Consider the following 20,859-nt stretch of genomic DNA (forward strand, 5'->3'; position numbering starts at 1 on the left):
ATAAAGAACAGGTGTTTAATTACTTAAGTAAAGTTGGGCACCACAAAATACATTTTCTTTTGCTGGAGAGAAGAAACAGAGATTCCTCTTCTCTTCAGGAAATCAGATCTGAACACAGGAAGAGAGGAAATATCCCCTTTTCCCTTAGGGCCTTTGATGGGCTTCCTATAATTTCTATACAAGGATGAAAGGTGCTTCCAATGAAATGTTTGGGAAAAAAATAGAGCAGTAGAATTCTTCCTCTTCAGGAAATCCCTCAAAAAATCATATCTGGAAATGTGGTTTTAGTGGCTCTGTGGGAGCTTCATTTGTTTGCTTTTATGTTAATAGGTGGAATAAGTTTTCAGCACATTCTCTGATTAATCAATTGTTGTTTCTGCTCATAGGATTTGGCATTAAATCTCAGAAACCTGTTGATATCTTACCACAGAAATTATTTAGTGAGCTATTATCTTAAACAGGATTAGATTTTCACTATCACTTGATGTCTGGTTTGAAATCCTTATCAGCTATTCCCATTTTTTCCCCATTTATTCTCTAAGGTGAAATCTGGCTTCGTAATTACACTGGTACTTACTGTAACACAAATGTCTCACTCCAATATGGCTCAGAGGAAAAAAATTACATTTTACAATCTAGTGAATTTTACCCATGGCATTTACCTAGGCTTTTCAGATTAAAATCTCCCTCCTTCCATCACTTCTGTGGGTTTAAATGACATATTTAATTTACAAGTAGGGGAAAAAAAAATCAGGAAAAGAGTGTATGTGTTTTCTTATTTGCTTCCAAGTATTCAACAAAATCATGCTGCATGCAAGTAAATTATTAAAGAAATCAATTTTATTAAAAAAATAAAAACTGTGCTTGCTTTTTTTTAAAAAAATATATATTGACAAGTGTTAATAATCCCACTGTGAAGAGGGATAGAATTTATCCAAGATTAGAAAAGCACAAGCAGGAGGAATTCAAGCTCTCCTAATGCACTTGATTTGGATCACCTGAAGAGATCTAATGACCAGGAACAGAAGCCAACCCTCCATTCTCAGTGAGCCTTGGGTGTGCAGACAATTGAAAACAGCCCATGTGGGCATCTCAGAGATGATGATCTACAGCAATCGCTAATTAAGAGATTAAAAAAAGCAAACTGAAAATACACTTTTATTTGAATAGAGCTTAGGAGTGCCAGATGATACTTAACTCATAGTGCTCATGTCAGAGGAGTAGAGACCACATGTACTAAAATACTACAAAAATCCAGTTTTTATCTCTGACACTGAAAAAGCCCACATGGGAAGTGGCTGCAGCTTGGGTTTGTGGCTGAGGGAGGATTGCTGGCTTTGACACTCCTGTGCTGACATGGAGTAGCAACAAAGGAAAGGGAGAGACGTAGCTGTGAGAGCTCAATCAGGGAAAGAGCAGAAAGGGAGGAGGGTGAGGAGGGTGGTGAGGAAGGAGAGCAGCACCACACACAGAACCTGCTGGAGCATCGGTGGCTCATCACCAAAACTGGGGGAACATTTCTGGGTTTGCAGAGTAGAGGGGAAGAATCCCCTCCCATGCCATGTGTCCCACTCCATCCATGGCCAGCAGGATGAACACACTAATCCAGTATGAGAACATTGTGATATTAAAATAATTTTAATTACTTTTTAGAAATAATTATTCTTTTTTAAAAATTAATTACTAGTGGTCTATAATTTCCTAGAGTTGCAAGTAAGCAAGTAGCTCTGAAGGATTTCCTTGTCAACCTGATGATATGATGACATTGGAACATTGTCTCTCTGGATAAACTTGTTGAATTGACTTGTCCCATCAGGATTTTTAGGAAGGGTGTTAGTATGGTTTGGGGAATCCCCTTAAAATGCCTCTGACTGATGCAGACTGGCAGGTTGGAGAAGGACCTTTGTCCAAGGAGGGTGATTGTGAAGACACCAACTGGCCCAAGGTGAAAAGTACTGACAAACTGGTACAAGAGGAGGGAGAGCACGAGAAGAATTAGAAAAAAGGTGTAACATAAAACTTGAAACTAATACCTAAACCCCCTCCTGAATGTGAGAACTTTTACACCTGATTCAGTGACAAAATCCTGAAGTGCCTTTGTGTTTCAGTTATGTTGGGGCACCACGCAGCATTGCACGGGAATGACATTACAGGCTATTTTTTCTCATTGGAAAATCCACCCCTAAGTTCTGGAAAACATCATTGACACTTGCATCCCTTGGATAAAATCCATTGGCAGGACAACCTGCTGCCTCCCAGCTCCAGGGTGATAGTGGAAGGCTTCTGCCAGGATGTGGCAGCCAGCCCAGAGGGCGGGAGCCAGAGATAGCACAAGGTTTCAGCGCTTTGTTGTTGTTTTTCAGAGTACTTCCTTTGCAGGTACATTTATAGAATTAAAGTAAAAAAATGAACCTTTACAGAATGCTCAAACTACTTTTAAGCCAGCTTTTCCTCTTTTTTGTGGTAATCGAAAATAAAAAAAAAAGAATTTTTCACTCCTTTTCTTTCAATGATGCCTTTAAAGATATTTTTCCTCCTCCTTAATTATACATAAAAATCACTAAAAAACCTTTCTTGCAGGCTGAAGCCAGAGTGGTGCATTGATGATCTGAGTTCTCTTAGGGAAATGACCCAGGAGAATGACAGGGTTTTAATAAGATGTTCAGATAAAATATGAGTGTGGAAAATGACATCATACTTCTCCCGCCCAAGCATGACATAACACTCCTGCATGCCAAGTCAGGGATTAGGCTTGAGTCTGATATCCTGCAAGAGCACTTTCCTCTGGGTGTTAAGCCTCTGTTTTTAAAAAAACTTAATCCTGCTTGCCTCAGCCCATGCCCTGTGAGCCAAGGGGGAACCCCAAAGGCTGCCTGGTTCATCCCAGACACAGAACATGGATGGGGATGGAAACCAAATCTGTTGGGTCACAACAGGGAAGGGAGCAGAACAGCAGGAAACCACAATTCTCCACACACACAGGGGTAACTCAGACTCACTCAAGTGGGTGAATGTAGTGGTAGATCAGTTCTGGGTCATGAAAAGCTCAATGTGAGCTATCTGTGTGCTCTGGGAGCCCCAAATTCTCCCATGCCCTGGGCAGCAGGAAAGGAGGATTCTGCCCCTCTGCCCAGCTCAGGTGAGACCCCACCTGCAGAGCAGCCCCAGCTCTGGGCCCAACATCAGGAGGATGTGGAGATGCTGCAGAGAGCCCAGAGGAGGCCATGGAGATGTTCTGAGGGCTGGGAGAGCTGGGGGTGCTCACCTGGACAGGAGAAGGCTCCAGGGAAACCTCAGAGCCCCTGCAGGGCCTGAAGGGGCTCCAGGAGAGCTGGAGAGGGACTGGGGACAAGGGATGGAGGGACAGCACACAGGGAATGGCTCCCACTGCCAGAGGGCAGGGATGGATGGGATATTGGGAAGGAATTTTTCCCTTTGAGGTTGGAGAGGCCCTGGCACAGTTGCACAGAGAAGCTCCAAGCCCCATTCTGGGAAGTGTTGAAGGCCAGGCTGGACAGGGCTTGGAGTAAGGTGGTGGAAGTTGTCTCTGCCCATAGCAGGAGGTGAAATCAGATGATCCTTAAGGTCCTTTAAACCCACACCACCCTGTGATTCTGTGATCGTCACACCATCCCACATACACTCCCACTGAAATGGTTTGTGTGCTTCTGTGAATTCCTGTGACTTCTGAGTAGCAAAGAAAGCATCAGAGTGATCCTGCAACTGCCCTCTCCTTACTCATCCTTCCTGTCATTAGATATATGCAAACACAGAAAATGATGTGGAAAACCTCAAATAAAAACAATAAGAAAATCTTTTTTGGCTGTGTTGAAGATCTAGCTATTGTGTCCCTACTGGTGGCAGGCAGGTTTGGGAAAGGACAGATGGGAGACCAACCACTCCCATTCCCATTCCCATCCCAGGCCAGAGCCTGCCTGTTTATTTCTAGAGTTGATTTCAAGTCTTGTCTCTGATATTGTCACTTTGCAGCTGATGACTGGAACACGTTGTGGTTATGCTTTTCAGAAACAGTCCCCAAAGCAGAGCCAGGAGCAAAGGAAACCAACACAAATCTTGTTAGAGATTTTCTCTGAGTGCCGACGGCGGAGCCAGGCAGTTACGAGCATCATCTTCCTAAAAAGATTTCACTCAGAGCCTTTGGATTTGGACACTGTGGTTAGAAAGTGTCATCTGTAACAAATCAAAATTGGAAAAAAAGGAAAAAACCTCACTCTCTCTTCATGAAATTAAACCCTTCCAGAAAACAAGGCTGCAGCTCTTGCTTCTCCTGTGGAGAAGATGATGAAAGGAGACATGTGGAACATCCCTTAGGGACAGATGCTCACACAGAGCTACAGGAGAACAGAGCCACCAGGCAGCCAAGTTTCAAAGTTCCACTGATGACTAAATGTGTTTTCCTCCACCTTGGTGCATCCAGAGTCTGCTCTGCCAACGGCACAAACTGAGCTCCCATTCCACCCATGTTTTCACAGCAAAACCAGTACAAAAACCAATTAATAAATTACTTTGTGTCACAGGAAAAAGCTGTGTGACCTGATGTGAGGAGGACACATTTGGGGAAATTTGCTCAGCACTTTCAGGCACAAAGTACTGGGATCCTCACCAAGGAGTCCAATCAACCACCAAAACCAACCCTCATGCCTTTAAAAGCCAAATCCTGCCTTGAGATTGGTCCTTCCCAAGCAGAAGTGCAGACAAACTCGTTCTGCCAGTGCACCATCATCATCATTCCGGGTTAGTTTTACCATTTTTTGGGCAAGGTTTCCCAAAGAGAAGTTGTTTCTCATCACACCTCAGCTGTTACCCCTGCAGAGGCAAAGTTTGTGCAACAGACCCTACCCAGCCACAGAACTTCCACACCTCCTCCTCCTTCACCCACTGACCAACAGCCCTGGGCTGAGGAAAAACATCAACCTGAATTTATTCAGATTGGGATTACACATGAAAACCCCACATTCCAAGCAAATGTACCAAAACTACATCCCTTGTGGAAAGAGATGGCTAACTAACCCAGGAATGGCTTGTCTGCATTCCTTGAAAACTTTTCACATGATTTTAGTAGAAATTTAAGTAACTAAAGGAACTCTATGACAATAAAGCATCTTTTGAGTAATCAGACTTAATTAAAAGAATCCTTTAAAGAGCTGAGAATGGATTTGCTTTGAAAGGGCAGCTGGAGGGGGATATAAGCAGAGCAATCCATGAAAGTCAGCATTTCCCTTCCTGAAGTCCTGATCTTGGACTTTGTTCAGGAATTTTGGAATCCCAATGTCTTCCTTGTTTTCCCAGACATCAGTGCCAAATAAATAGCAGGAACACAGTTAGCACACAGGAATTTCCATGGTGGCACGGAGCAGGAGAGTGACTGCAGCAGCGTTTGCACATGAGGATGTGCATTTCCCAGGGAAAAGTGAGAAACCTCATCCCACAAACAGGTTTCTTTTGAAGTTCCACCCTCCCAGGTTGCCCTCATGTCCCGAAGCAGAGACACTTGCTTGGCTCTTAAAAGCTTTGTGGGGTTTCAATTTTATTCCATTAATATATTTTTCTGTGAATTCTGAATCCACTCATCAACACAGCAGCTCTTCAAAGGGCTCCTGCTGAGCTCCTCACGTTAATAACCCGTGGTGACAATGAGTCTCCTCAGCTAATGGGTTTGGGATAAGTAGGTGCTTCCAGCAGTTCTGCTCCTTTCTGTTCCATTAAGTGTCCCTGTCCTCGCACCTCAGGACTGAGAATTTTCATTTCTTCATGCTGTTAATTATTTTGTCTCCTTCCCACTTTCTCTCCTTGAATATTTTCAGGCTTGTGATTAATTGCAAATTGCAACTATGATCTTTTCCTTTGTTGTTTTTTGGGGTTTTTTAATATCTTAGGTAATGTTCTGCCATTTGGGCCTGGAACTCAATTTCTTCTCCCTTTTAATGGGCTGAAAAAGGCATCAGCCAGTCCCACTACAAGGATATAGAGAATGAAACATCACTCAGTTCTTTGCTGTAATTAAATACTTTTTCAACTCATTACAGTTCACTCCACAAGGCTTCTCTACCTTGTGTCTCTGCCAATTAAGTGCTATGGGGCTGAAAATTAAGTGTTTGTGCTGAAAATGAGATGCTCTCCCTGATTTAAAGTCCCTAACACAGCAGAGTTTATCAACCCAAAAAACCATCCTGTGATGGTCATTCCAAGTGTTTTGTATTCCTCGGCAAAAACTCATTCCCAGGGAAGAAGGGCCAGGTAAAATGACACTTGGTGATGTGAAAAAATAAAATCTCATGGTTTTGTGGCACCAGAAGAGAAAGATGTGTCTGGCCCACCGCTCCTGGGTAAAGGTTCTCTCCTGTCTCCTTCTCCCAAAGGACACAAATCCAGCTCTCCTCCCACTCCAAGCAGTCTCTCTGGCTCTGCTGAGCCAGCACAGACCCAGAGACAATGAACATGAGAGGATGAAAGGACAATGAAAGCAAAGCTGTGGAGCCCTCAGCAAATGTTTCCACAACACCTGGACCTTCCTCTCCTGCTTTGCTGTCACCAAAACACAAGGTTCAGTGCTTGTCACCCCCTGCCTAATCCTACACATCTCAGATTGTCAAGAGCCTGAATATTTTGGTTTGTAAATCTCACCAAAACTGCATCACTGCTTTTCCAACTAATCATGAGCTGATTTCACATGCACTTACAGCTGCACCTATTTGTGCAGAATAAAAAGCATCTCACAGATTTAATTGTAATTTGGGTGCTCTGGACACAGTCAAAGAATAGTTCCATGGTGACCTTCCATGGCCATGTAACAACAGCATGGAGCACCTGGCCATTTGAACAATTACATGATCATGGAATGCCAGACAGGTTTGGATTGGAAGGGACCTTCAAGGTCATCCAGTTCCACCCCACCTTCCACTATCCCAGCTTGTTCCAAGCACTGTCCAACCTCACCTTGGGCACTGCCAGGGATCCAGGGGCACCCACAGCTGTCCTGGGCAACCTCTGCCAGGGCTTCCCCACCCTCACAACCAAGAATTCCTTCCCAATATCCCATCAAACCCTGCTCTATAGCAGTGAGAAGCTGTTCCCCCTTGTGCTGTCCCTCCATGCCTTGTCCCCAGTCCCTCTCCAGCTCTCCTGGAGCCCCTTCAGGCCCTGCAGGGGCTCTGAGGTTTCCCTGGAGCCTTCTCTTGTCCAGGGGAGCACCCCCAGCTCTGCCAGCCTGGCTCCAGCCCTTGGAGCTTCTCCATGCCCCCCTCTGGACTCTCTCCAGCATCTCCACATCCTTCTGATGCTGGGGACCCCAGGGCTGAGGCAGCTCAGAGGAAGAATCCCCCCTGTCCCTGCTGCCCAGGTTCTGGGGGAGTTTGGGGCTGCAGGCCCAACATCTGCTCCCCAAGAGCTGCTTGCCCTGCCTTGCTGGAGGCACAACTCAGCCCCTTTCAGCTCCTCTGAGTTTTCAGACACCCATTTTCCACTTGCAATTCTGAACACACATTCAGTTAAACACAGGGCATGCTCATAGTGACATGCATCACAACAAACAACCAGCCCCCAACAGCTCTCCAGAATTAAAGGAAGGCAAGAATCAGGTCAGTTGTTGACCAAGAAGTTGTCTCACATCTTTTATTTCCCTTCTGTTGCACAATTTCACATCAGATTTCTCTCAAAAGTGTGAATTAATGTTTTCTAACCCTTAGGGTAAAATGTTCTTGATCACAAATGGCTTAAAAGTACAAAGATCTGTTAAAATAATGTCTATTAGTAAAGTCACTTGCTTAAGAAATACCAACTGTACTGGTTAAATGAAGCTAATGAATTGAAAACATCATGGAAATTTTTTTTTTTTTCTGGAGGAATGTAAAACAGGGCTTGCTAACAGATGTATTTACTTTGATAATGAGTTTTGTCTCATTGGATGAAAAACAGGGAAAAAATGCAGAGACTGGTGAAAAACAGACAAGCAGGTGCTGGACACCAGCCTGATAAACACAACAGGTGGGATGGAAACCAGGCAGGGATGCTTGTGGAGCTCAGGATTGTCTCCAGCATGATGGAAAGGGATGGAACCACCAACCAAGATGGATTTCAGAGAGTTAACTGAGTGCATGAGTCAAGGCATGTTCTAATGGCCTTGGAGACCTGCAGTGAGCAGAGATGGAAAAAACCTGAATTCCTTGGATTATTTAGGTAGAACAGGAAGACAGATGTGGCCCAGGAGAGCAGCTCCTTGCATGGATTAAGATGATACTCAGATTACAAACAGGATCAAGAGAAATATTTTTAACAACCCCCAAGTTCTCCACAAAGATGTGACTGAAGTGCTCTGCTCCCACATGTCTCATACCAAATATCAGTCAAATCACTTGATATTTAGTGCATTTTTTTTTCTTTTGAATACCTGAACTGTGGCTTGTGAAACTTTCCTACCTCAGTATAACTACAAAAATACACATAATAATATATGAAAAAAGAGCCCAGAGTCTGGGGTTGAGGGGCACTTTGAGAGGGACAACAGCAACAACCCCCAGCATGTTACTTTGCTGCCATTAAAATCCCATTTTTCCCTTTTTCAGCCTTATCAAGGAGAAGATGGCTGGGGCTACAGAGATGCCCAATGCTCAAGACAGATCTGAATCAAAATAGTCCAAGCACCACTGCTACCACTGATGGCTCTACTGCACCCATGACCTTTTCCAAGGGTCCTCCCCATTGCTCAATGATAAGTGGAATTTTCCAGCTCACTGCTACCACACGCTGCACTGTGATTTCTCTGCAAACCCATGAAGTGCTGCTGGCTCCATTAATGCACCATCTCACTCCTGATAAAGTCCTTGGCAGCTGTTTTGGACAAGAGCCCAAGACCTCAGCACACAAGTGCAGCCTTTCATGTCTGTGCAGCCTTCTCCCTAAGTTTATCTATGGCCTAAAGCTTCTAAACCTTTACACTCTCCCAAACTGTGCAGTTGTTTCAAACACTGCATTAAAACACCATCCAGTGCTATAAAAGGGAAAATGGATGGTTCCAGGAGGCAGCTCCATGGCAGATGAGCCACTGTGGCTCAGGAGATAAGAGGCAGCTGCCAGAGATGGATGTAAAGCATTATTTGTGATTGTGGTGGTGTTGATTGCCAGAGGTGCAGCCAGAGAGGATGGCAGCTCCCCTGCAGGGTCCCAAATCAAGCACAGTGCCACAGCCATGAGAGGCCAAACAAAATAGTCTTGATTTTTCCCTGCAAAACCACATCTCCCCTTGACTGCCCTCTCCTTAATTTCAGAAAGAGCTGTAGCTCCAGACATGGGGGTGTACCTGAATGTTAATAGCATGGTCAGACACAACCTCTAAACAATAAACCATGAGTTACTGAACTATGAGAAAAGCACGTTATGCTTTGTGGGGTCCTGAAAAACCACATGCTCATCCCATAAACCTGTAACACCCCAAGGATGGGCACTGGGACACCTAGAATCCCACCCTGGTGTTTAGCTCACAACTATTTATTTGCTCACAACTATTTCTTTGCTCCTACCTATGGCCTTGCTCGTGCAGGCGCTGCTGTGACACACCTTGAACACTCCTGGGTAAAATAAAGTAAAATGGAATCTTCTCTCTGCTGGGAAGAACTTGCTCAGCTGAAGACAAGGGGACCAGCAACTGCTGGCACACAGGAGACCCTGATTTTAATTGCTGGAATCCCACCTTCTCACTGGACTTCAGTGTTACATTTAACCCCATACCTGATCTAGATCAAAGATTCCCAGACTGTTTGAGTTGGGAGGGATTTTAAAGCCCATCCCATTCCACCCCCTGCCATGGGCAGCGACACCTCTCACTAGGTGAGGTTGGACCAAGCACTTCCAGTCTGGCCTTGGACCCTTCCAGGAATGGGGCAGCCACAGCTGCTCTGGGCACCCTGTGCCAGGGCCTCACCACCCTCACAGCCAGGAATTCCTTCCCAGTATCCCATCCATCCCTGCCCTCTAAGTGTGAAGCCATTTCCCCTTGCCCTGTTACTCCAGGCCCTTGTAAAAACTCACTCTGCAGCCTTTCCCTTTAGGTACTAGAATCCAGTCCTTGGATCCTCCAAAATCATCCAGCGGAATAATAAAATGTGGGCAAGAATCAAAAAGTCTTGAATTTATTAAATAAAACACAGAGTTGACAAAATCAATATTTCTGCCTAACTTTAAAATGGCACATTATTCCTGAGGGAAAAGCCCAACTCAACTCCTGGGGCAAAGCCATCAAGAAGAAGTCCTAAGAGAGGAAGCACAATATGAATAAACAGAAGTTTATTTACTGGTGGTTCCCAGTTGCAGCTTCTCCTTCAGCACTGCAGGCTTCCAACTGCTGGGAGAAAAGAAGGTTTCAGGGAGAGCTCAGAGCCCTTTCCAGGGCCTGAAGGGGCTCCAGGAGAGCTGGAGAGGGACTGGGGACAAGGCATGGAGGGACAGGACACAGGGAATGGCTCCCACTGCCAGAGGGCAGGGATGGATGGGATATTGGGAAGGAATTCATCCCTGTGAGGGTGGTGAGGCCCCGGCACAGGTTGGTCAGACAAACTGTGGCTGTCCCATCCCTGGAAGTGTTCCAGGCCAGGCTGGACAGTGCTTGGAGCAAGCTGGGATGGTGGAAGGGATCCCTGCCCATGGCAGGGAGTGGAATGAGATGAGCTTTAAGGTCCCTCCTAACTCAAACCCATCTGTGATTCCATGATGTCCATCCACAAGTTGTCCTCATTTTGCAGTACCTTCTACCCAAACCAGGCCAGAATAAAAGATGTGGTTTTACCCAAATTACTGCAGAGATGAACAGAACCAGGAGCAGTCAGTCTGGTATCAATTCATAACTGGAAGAGAATGTTTCAAGCAAGCTGCCAAGTGTCCAAACCACTGTTTCTAAAAAAAAAAAAAAAAAGCCCCAAACCACAGGACTGTGTTTGCAATCAGCACACAAGAAGGCAGGAGCGTGCAGCCAGCCAGGAATGTGACATCACTGCAAATCCAACTAAGTCAGCTTCTCCATGTGCTCTGGGGCTGCAGCTCAGGGAAGGGGAAGAGAAAAGGCTTAGCTTGGAAAATAAAACTCCAGTCTCAGCTCTGAAGCCTCCAAAATACCAAAGGGAAGGATCCCTTCAGGCCAACTCTGCCCATTCAAGACTATTAAAGGGGTGACAGTTGTCACAGCAGGACCCAAAGGGCACAAATCTCTCAGGAGCCAGGCTGGGATCACGGAATGATCACACTCACTTTCCATGAAAAGCCTTTCTGCACAGAGTTGTCATCTCCACATGCTCCAGCACTGATGAAAGGGATGGGCAAATGTTGGCCCCTGTGCTGAGCACAGAAAGTGAAACATTCCAGAATGGAGCAGATGCACATGGGAACCTCTCAAAGCTCAAAACCCATCCCAAACCTAAATCTCAAACTTTTTGCGTGGAATCCCAGTCACTTTGGGCTGGAAGGGACTTTAAACTGGTCTCAATCCATCCCATACCATGGGCAAACCCCATCCAACCTGGCCTTGGACACTTCCAGGGATGTAGCATCTACCACCTCTCCTGCAGCCTGAAGACTGGTAGATCCCACCTGCTCTTCTTGATGGTGTAAAGAAGCAAGGACATGCCAAAATGACATGATGCAATCCTTTCTGTGAGAACCTGTGGAGCAGAGTCTTTTCCAGACAAACCCCACTGAAAATTTCAGTGTACCAAGCTATGAAAAAACCCACAGGCATCTGAAGAATAAAATAGCTGCTGTATCCATCAGGAAAGGCAGCTGCCCATGAGCTACAGAGGTCGTGGTGGGAGACCCATGTCTGCAAATCCTCAAACCCTCAATGGCTCCATCCCTTGGAGCCAGCTATAATGCTCCTTTGTTAAATACACAGGAATAACCAGCCCGTTGATTCCCAAGAGCCCAGTGAGTCATGAGTGGGGATTATCAGACATCAGCAGCCTTTGTGAAGTCCCAAATGTCAAATGAATCCCATTCTTCCCTCCTGATTCAGACAGATCTGAATTTAAGTCACTCCTCCTACTCCCTGAGCCAGAGAATGACCAGGAGAAGGCCTCTTACCACAGGGAGGTTCAAGTTGGAGCATCTCAAATTCTGCTCTGTGAGCAGTGAACCTCCTCTCAGAGAGAGGTCACTGCTGGATAAAATTTGGAGGTCAGGATGCTGATGATGTAAGGAGGTAAACAAAAAGCACAGGAGGTGCCCATCTTAACCCAATTCACAGCTTCTCCCAAAATGATTTTGTCATGGAGATCACATCAACCATTCCCAAAGCAGCCTGGCTCCTTCGTCTTCCCCCACAGCCCCCACACCCTGATCTTTCCTTTCTTCTACTGATATTGGTGATAAACCTTTCTGAGGGGACACCTGGGATTTGGGAGCAGCCATATCACCAAAAACATTTGGGAAAGCACTGGAGAAACTCATGCTGAGCCACTCTAGTTCTAAAGAGGTGTGTTCCAACTCAGCAGAAGGTAGGACTGCTCCCAGCTGTGTCAATACACTGCAGATGCTGGGCAGCAGGACAAGGGGGGGATTTTTGCTCTCTGCCAGGCTGGATGGGGCTTGGAGCAACCTGGGATAGTGGGAGGTGTCCCTGCCCATGGCAGGAGCCTGGAACAAGATCATCTTTAGGGGCCCTTCCAACCCAGCCCACTCTATGATATTCTAAGGACCCTCCAGCTGAAGGGTAGTTAGAGCTCAGTTCTAAACTTTTCTAGCCATTTTTTAAATGCCTGTGCCCAAGATAAAGGAAAAAAGCAGAAACACCACATTGATTAAATGTCCATCACAAAGACCCAGAGAGCTCTTGTGTGGGCCTTTGTTAGGGCACACTTCACTTCTGCACAAAGGCAACGCTTCATTTCTAAAGATTAAAGATCAGTAACAGTTACTCAACAGTTACTCCCACCCTCAAAGTGGGAGAAAATATTTTTTTTCTCTCTGGAAAAAGGAGTCAAACTATCTCCAGCAGACCCTCAGTGACAACATGATGTGTTTAGTTATTTGTGACAAAACAGCTGCTCAGGATGCTCTTCAAGGTGCTGTAAATTCTCACACAACCCTACAACAAGAGGGAATGGAGGGACCAAGTGTGGTGTGATGCTCAGTGATCCTAATCTAGGGGATACAAGAAAGTTCAGCAGAACAGAACTCATGTATTTTGAAGAATATAAGAGGAAAAAATTGTTTCTCTTTACCAGCCACAGAACAGAATTCAGAATTCCTGAAAATCCCATGTAACTACACTGGAGTCTGAGAGAAGCTGATGGATTTGTGGCTGCTCCAAAGCATCTCACAAGGGCCCAGGTTTTGAGGGGTCTGAGGAAAAGCTACTGGGAATCTCCTGTGGATATCTGCAGCTCCTGCCATGCAAGAACCACACTGACACAGGCACTCAAGAAGGCAGTAAAAATGTAAGAATTTCCTGGAGTCTTGGGTCAGCACTGTGCTGTGGAATCAGCTCTCCAGCTTAAGGAATGACATCTGGAGATGAACACCTGCACCCACACACACACCCAGCAATGCACAGCTCTGCTTTGGACAACTCTCACACAACCACACGTCATTAAAGCACTTACAAACCATCAGAATAAAGCACAAACCTGCCTTCCAGGAATGGAAGAGAAGAAAAGTCAATCATTTCCTAGATTAGGACACCCATTAGCTTCTCCTACATTATTTTGACATAAATAAATAAAAACTGAAAGAAACTCTGAGTGTGCATCTCAAAGCATTGAAAACCATTCCAAGATTTGCCTTTTAATAACAAACACCATGCACTGACCTCTGCCAATTTGTATGGCAAGATCAGCTTCTCTCCCACTGTCACTGTCTTTCTGGTCACCAGGGCCTCGAACAGCATCTCTTCTTTCACCTAAAACAAAAGTACAGATGTTAATGATTATTCTAGTGATCTTTTTAAATTTTAAATCAAGTTTAAAAGATGCAAAACTGAAAATAAAATTCAGTGTAAACACATTCAAATATCAAAATTTAATTTAAAAAAACCCATCAACACTTTTGCCAGCCCTTGCAGAGTTAAGTTCAATGGGTAAAAATATGCCATTGGGAGGAGCCAACTCAGCACATAAATCCAGCATCAGAAACCTAACACCAGGGTATTCAAAGGAACCTGATTTTCTACATTCAGGCATCCCAGTTGTAGCAATTTCCCATTGGTTTCCTTATCCCCGGTACAGCTCCTCCCTCCCACACTTTCTCTTGGCAAAATAATTCAACTTTCCAGCGCTGTCAAGATGAAATCATACAAATTACTCTAGAATAAGCCAAGCAGTGGCATCAGTTTCAGGGATATCTAAGTTGGGGAGGGTTTTTTTGTGCTTTTAAGGGTGAGGAGGAGTCAGAAGGAGGAAGAAACCCCTGGAAAAGCACCTGATATTTACCCTGCTATTGGCACTGGATGTTTACTCCCCAAAGCCCCAGCTCCTGGCGAGGTGACAGTCTCTAATCAGGTCTGCAGAACAAAACTCAGTTGTGCAAACACAAACACTTCAGCAAAGAGGAAAACTGTGCTGACAAATTCCAGCTGTTGGGGAAAAGCCACTTCCCCAATCAGCTTCAAGACCCTCTTACTTTGAGGAATTCAGAAGGTGTCCTCTCTCCCAGAATAAATGAGTTAGACCTAAAGACTTTGAGTCACTGACTGATCCTCACTAAAGTTCCAAGTCAAAAAACACATCATGAGGCTGGGTGGGAATCTTGGAGCCCAGAATTAATGGTTGTGGATGGAAGTCTCTACAAGCTGCTTCTCCTACCTGAAGGACTCCATGCAGGCACCAACCTCCTCTGGACATCTCTGACTGCTCCAAATCCACATTCCTGAAGCCATCCAAGGCCATACTTTTATCACAGGGAAACCATTTATGATTTGACAAGGAAAATGGGAAATATAGAGGTTTATCAATTGAACTCAATGATCTTAGAGGTCTTTTCCAACCAAAACAATTCTATGTACCTACTTTGACTTAAGGGTTTCATCCGGGAATTAGTATGAAGAGGAAATGCAAACAAGACAGTGAAAGGTCAGGAATCTCACAAACCACAGCAATAATGATGCCCTTCTGTACAAAAGTCTCCTTCTGCCAAAACTACTGTTATGGGAGTCTCCCTGATAAAACCCAGGGAGTTTTCATATAACTGATTCTTCCTGCAACAAGAACTTGTTGCTGTGGAAATCAGAATACATCAGGTCACCTGTATATGATGTCACCTGCCAGCAAGGTCTCTATCACTGGAAATGACACTTCAAGGTTCATTTCTTTAGTGCTCAGCACTACTCAGGAGCCCCCAGTTCCTACAATCCAATTTTACTTTTCAAAATCAAGCAGGGAAAAAAATAATCTTCTGGTTCATCCAGAGATCCACAGCAAGATTCCACATTTGGTTTCTATTCCTCTACATGCACCAAAATATGTGATTTTGTAATTTTCAGCTCTGTGGACACTCTTCCAGCAGCTCTTGACAGTGGGACCATCAGCTGCTCTCCCTCAACTGCACAACTTGGAACAAAAGTGAGTTTCACACCATCCATTATCCCCCTTCAGGATGCTGCAAACCCACAGCCAGCATGCTGGCTTTTTTTAATTATCCAAGGCAACAAGGCAGAGGGGTGTCAGATGGTTCCTAATCAAAACAGTCCAAAGAAATATTCCTCAACAACATCAACACTTCCAAGTCCCAGATTTGTCAGCAAACACAGGGATTTTAAGCAATTTAAACAACTACCCACGCCATCCCTCACCATCCCCATCTCATGGTCACTCTGGTGCTTTCTCTCCCTGCTCTCTGGATTCAGGGAATCTGTGGATGTGCATCCTTCTTCTCCTGACCCATGGAGATCCCATTAAATCATCTTGTCCAAAAACACTCTTGGCAAGGATGGGAATCCCTGCATCTCCCCAGGCCCCTCTCTGCAATCACCCCCCAGTGGAGCTTGATCTCAATTCCTTCATCACCTCTGACGAGCACCACGGGGGCAACCAAATCATCCTGATCTGCACTCCAGGTCACAGCATGAAAGTGGCTGACTCCTGATGCCAGGGAGGAGCCACTGGGGCTTCCTAAATAAAAACTCAGCACGTGCTGATGACTAAGGACATGGAGGCACTCACAGCTTCCCCACATCCTACACCTCCTCCTCCAGTAGGTGTCAAACACTGAAATAGGAACACCCCTTGGTGCAGAGTAGCAACGAGGAGAGCACCACTTATTCCTTTACTTTGTGCCCCAGGAGTTTCACTCTCGGGTCACATTTCATGGATTTTTGCTTCCTGGTGCTAAAGGGCACAGCCTGCTCCCCCTCTTAAACACGGCCTGCAGGAGTTTAGATCTTAATTACAGGGACAAAATGCAGATTTCAGACTTTGTTGCCAGGAGTGGGCCCAGAGAGGGCTGGAAGGCTCAGCTCCATGAGCAGTGAGGGGTGCCCAGCAGTGCCACAGCTGGGAATGTCAGCGGAGCACGGAGCCAGCAAGGGCTGGGCTGCAGCCAAGGCAGGCAGAGACTGCTCCTCCAGCAATCCTGGGGTATTGTGTTAGAGCAGCTGAAGGAAAAGGAACCATTTCCAGCTGGAGAACAAGACAACACCAGGTTTTGTCTCTCCTTCCATATTTGAGAAAGGGATTCCAGTGCTGAGCGCTCGCTCTAAAGACGCCTCTGAAAATAAATTCAGATTTCTATCAGCTCTTCTTGGAAAAGAGATGAACCTGTTCCTCAGACTTTCTTTCAAATAACCAGAGTTAGAAAGGATAGAGGGAATGGCTGGAGCTGTGTTAGGAGGGTGGTGGGGCACAGAACAGGCTCCCAGGGAATGGTCACAGCCCCAGGGCTGCCACAGCTCAGGGAGAGCTTGGACAATTTCTCAGGCACAGGGTGGGATTGTTGGGGTGTCTGGGCAGGGCCTGTGCCTGTGAAGTTACACTCGATGGTATTTGTGGATCCCTTCCAACTCAGCATATTCTGTGATTCTCTGAAGTTTTCTGACCCTAATTCTGGCTCAAAATTTTGCATCTAACGATGATATCCCTGCTCATTGCAGGGATGTTGGAGCAGATGAACTTTGGAGGTCACTTCCAACCCCAATCATTCTGTGATTCTACAAAACATCATCTGAAAAACAAATCCAGAAGAAAAAGCTGGAAGCAAGCACTGTCTGCTCCATAATCCTCACCCCCTCCCCAATTAATTTCCAAGACATTTATCACAGGAGGAGCCCCAGTGCCTGTGGGATCCCTCTGGGAGGCTGAAGGCCATTTTTTAGTGGAAGAAGAACTTGAGCACATAAATCTCCTGGAGAGGCCAACTTTAGCTGCAAACAAAAATGTGCACTGGGAGATCTGGTAAAACTTATTTAGGTCACTTGATCACTTGTATTTACCTTTATTTGCATTGAGGTTAAGTATTGCAATGGTTACCTAAACCTAAAAACTGAATACAAAACTACTCCAGTGAGCAAAGACAGAATTTATCTCTTTCTTCAATGCTTTATCCATGGAAATAATTTCCCATTTTAGTAAGCACACATAATTAAAATGTTCCTACTGTTCCAATGGAAAACAAAACGTGTCTTTTAAGGTCAACTAGATAATCTCTAATATATTATTTTTGTTAATAAGCCCACAAATGAGCTTTTCCAAGCTTTTCCCCCAGAAACACAAAGGTTTTACCCAGTTTTACAGAACCCTCTGTGATTTCTGCTCAGGCCCTGGGATATTTGCAGTGCTTGCACAGGACTCCACGTCTGCTTGATCCATCAGGCAGCCTTGACATCACTCCCCAGCACAGCATTTCAGCACAGTTTAAACAAAGGCCCTGAAAAATCTGCCAAAAGCATCACATAATCCACACACTATGTCTATTCCTGAAAAAAAAAAAAAAATGGAATCAGGGATTTTACTGTAAATGAAACAATGATCTGCAGAGTCTGGCCAAAACCCTATATTGCAGTTTCAACAAATGCTGCTCTGGATGGTTTAATAAAGCAAAAACATATTGGATAGGGTTGTTGATATCTAAGAAAAAGCAAATCCATTGCAGATCATCATCTCCTCCCAGATTCCTTCAAAAAAATCTCAGTATTAGCTTCATTTTCTAGGGCCACAAATCTCATGACACAGAGGGAGGACAGCTGTGCAGTGGTGCTGCATTAACTGGTGCAGCAGGGAAACTCCTCAGTTATCATTAGAGGTCCCAACACAAACCAACCAGCTCACGAGAATTTGGGCCAGATTCCCCTTTGCAGTGGGAGCATGTCCGGTTTTCGGCTGTTTGAAGGGCCTGGAAAGGCCCGGGGTGGCCTTGGGGCAGCCCGCGTATCAAAGGACAAGAAGAGGCTTCAGTTCTTCTTTCGGTTTTTATGTTTATTAATTGTTTATCTAAAAGATTTTCTCTCGGCCCGACAGAGCTCTGCTCAGCAGCCAGCCATGAGCACACTCCCTGCCCTCCGGGCGGTCACCTATCTTTATACCCAAAGCTACGTGTACAATATTTATCATTTTTCCCCAATACCTTCACCCTTATTGCCCAGTGCACTTTTAGTAATGACCAATCCCAAAGTGCCACCATCACCACAGAAGATGGAGAAGAAGAAGAAGAAGAAGAAGGACAGGACACGCCCCAATTCCTCCATCTTACTTCTCTAAACCCCCTGTACAGAAATCCTAAACCCTGTGTTTCACTCTCTAATTAACTAATCCCTTCACCATTCACCCCGGTGAAACCCTCCTATCCTCATACAGGTGTCGTCTCCTGTGTAGGATCAAAGTCCAGCCCCAGACACTTCTGGCAACATTCCAGGACTCCCGAGCCCCCCAAGGGTGGTCTCGGTGACACCTCAGTCCTGAGGTGCTGAGATCCCACAGGAGCAAACCCTAATTTTGCCTGAGTTTTTAATTTCAGCCAGGCTGGTGGTTCCCCTCCTGCCCTTGGAGGCCAGGCTGGAGCACCTCTGCCTCTCCTCTTGGCTGCTCTCACAGATGGCCAACCCAGCTCCAGTTGGAGTTTTCCTTCTCTTTTCTGTGTCAAATCCTTCACTGAACAAATCCAATGAGTCATCTGAGTACAAAGATCAACCCAGAAGTTCCCCCAGGATAAGGAAGTATCAGATCACAGTTTCCTCCATCCCTTTGCTGTGCTCTGCATGGTCCCACCAAACAGCCAGTGAGCACAGGAAAGGAAGCTCAGCTCTCTGTCAACTCCTATTACTTTTATTCTGAGATGATTTTTCACTTATTAGTGTCTAATGCCAAGGTCTGGAGAAGGGATTAACAACTTTTTCAAGCCAATTCATAATTTCAGCAACAATGGGAAAAGCAAAACTGTTCAGTGACCACAAAAAAAGAAGAATGTAATAAAAATAATTACCCAAATGAGACAAAATACAAAGTGTCAAATATTTTAACCAGTATTTTAAATCTCTGGTTGAATAAAACTCATTGCACTTAATGTGGAGAGCTGTAATGAATAAGGAGTGGTGGCTGCTCTTTGTAATGATGCTTCATCTGTTTGAACCCTTTGGTTCTTCCTTTGGGTCAAACCTGAATAAGCAACAACATCTGTTGAGGCCTGCAAACAGAAATGTGGCATTTCATGGAGATAAATCAAGTCTTAAAATGAGATTATTGGCTTTTTTTCAGCTGATTTCAGTGGGTCTGTTGAAAGGTTTACACTTGGAGGCAGCAAATGCTTCCAGTTCCGTGGATCAGTTATCACCAAAATGCAACTTAAGGGACAAACAACACCACTTACCCAACTCAGTGATGCATTTCATCAGATCAACCTCCATGCAGCAAGCATTGTCCCAATCTAATTAACAAGCTTTTTATGTTCTAGATGGTCATTTAATTTGCAAAAAGAATTACCACAATGAATAGAAATCTGAGCAAATTAGTATTTGCTCAGATACATCAGATCTTAGTGGTTAGGTTTGTTGGGTTTTTTTTTCCAAATGGTGAAAAATACATATATTTATTGATTTTTACATCTTGTTGACACTACCTGGGGGTGCTGTTCCAGCCCATGGCATTAAGGCCCTGCTGGATTGACGTGGCTCAGCCAATGCCTCATTTCACATAATCATGTGTAAAATCCACCCCACGACCTCCCCACATGCAGATGTTGCAAAAGGGTTTGTTTGCAAAGGCAAAGACCCAAAGCCTGGAACTTTTTCAGCTCTCTAAGTCACTCTCTTACTCAAAACTTTTTTAAAAAACAATTACTTAACTGACTTGGCCACATTTAACAGGGTAAAATCAACCACATTCTCCTCCCCACTTATATTTTCCTTCTGTTTATTTCTGCAATCTCCAAGGCCAAGATGCAAAGAGCATCCAGCTGCTCAAACCATATTTTACAGAAGCTTTACCCTCCCTAAATTCAAAGTATTAATGAAGTGCTATGAAAATCCCAGAGAGACAATTCCCAAGTTCTGTAGGTAGGGAGATAACACAACAGTTATTTAATGGAATGAATGGGAAGAGCACCATGTGTAACACAAAAGGACAAGTTGCCTTCTGATTCCAGCATAAAATCAGCACAAATTCACCTTCCAGACCATCCAGGGAGAACAAAAGGGTAAAGATAATTGTTGCTATAACCAACTAGATGAAAAACAGTTCAGTTGCAAGAGGTTTAGAGCATTTCAAGTGCAGTGAGACAGCAAGGGGAGGTTCTGGCCACCTCAATCCATGTCAGGAGGTTTTTGAGCTCAGCTCCTGAAGGCTGAGCAAAATTGGCTCATTCAAGACTTTTCTGATGAAAAGAAGTACCAGAGCTTCAAAACCTGCTTGGGCTGACAGAGCAGATCTCCCAACAACA

At 44.9% G+C, this 20,859-nt stretch overlaps 1 protein-coding gene across 8 annotated transcripts in view; it reads right to left on the reverse strand.

Moving 5' to 3' along the window:
• The window catches only part of MYO9A (myosin IXA), a 181,011-nt gene that overhangs the window by 76,616 nt on the left and 83,536 nt on the right, over nt 1–20,859 (reverse strand). For all 8 annotated transcript variants that reach the window (XM_064721969.1, XM_064721971.1, XM_064721966.1 and 5 more), the window contains one exon: nt 13,811–13,900. In XM_064721969.1, coding sequence (XP_064578039.1) covers nt 13,811–13,900 — 90 coding nt within the window. The remainder of the gene's footprint in view (nt 1–13,810; nt 13,901–20,859) is intronic.

Source organism: Zonotrichia leucophrys, chromosome 10 (genome assembly GCF_028769735.1).
Source record: "Zonotrichia leucophrys gambelii isolate GWCS_2022_RI chromosome 10, RI_Zleu_2.0, whole genome shotgun sequence".
Taxonomy (NCBI): Eukaryota; Metazoa; Chordata; class Aves; order Passeriformes; family Passerellidae; genus Zonotrichia; species Zonotrichia leucophrys.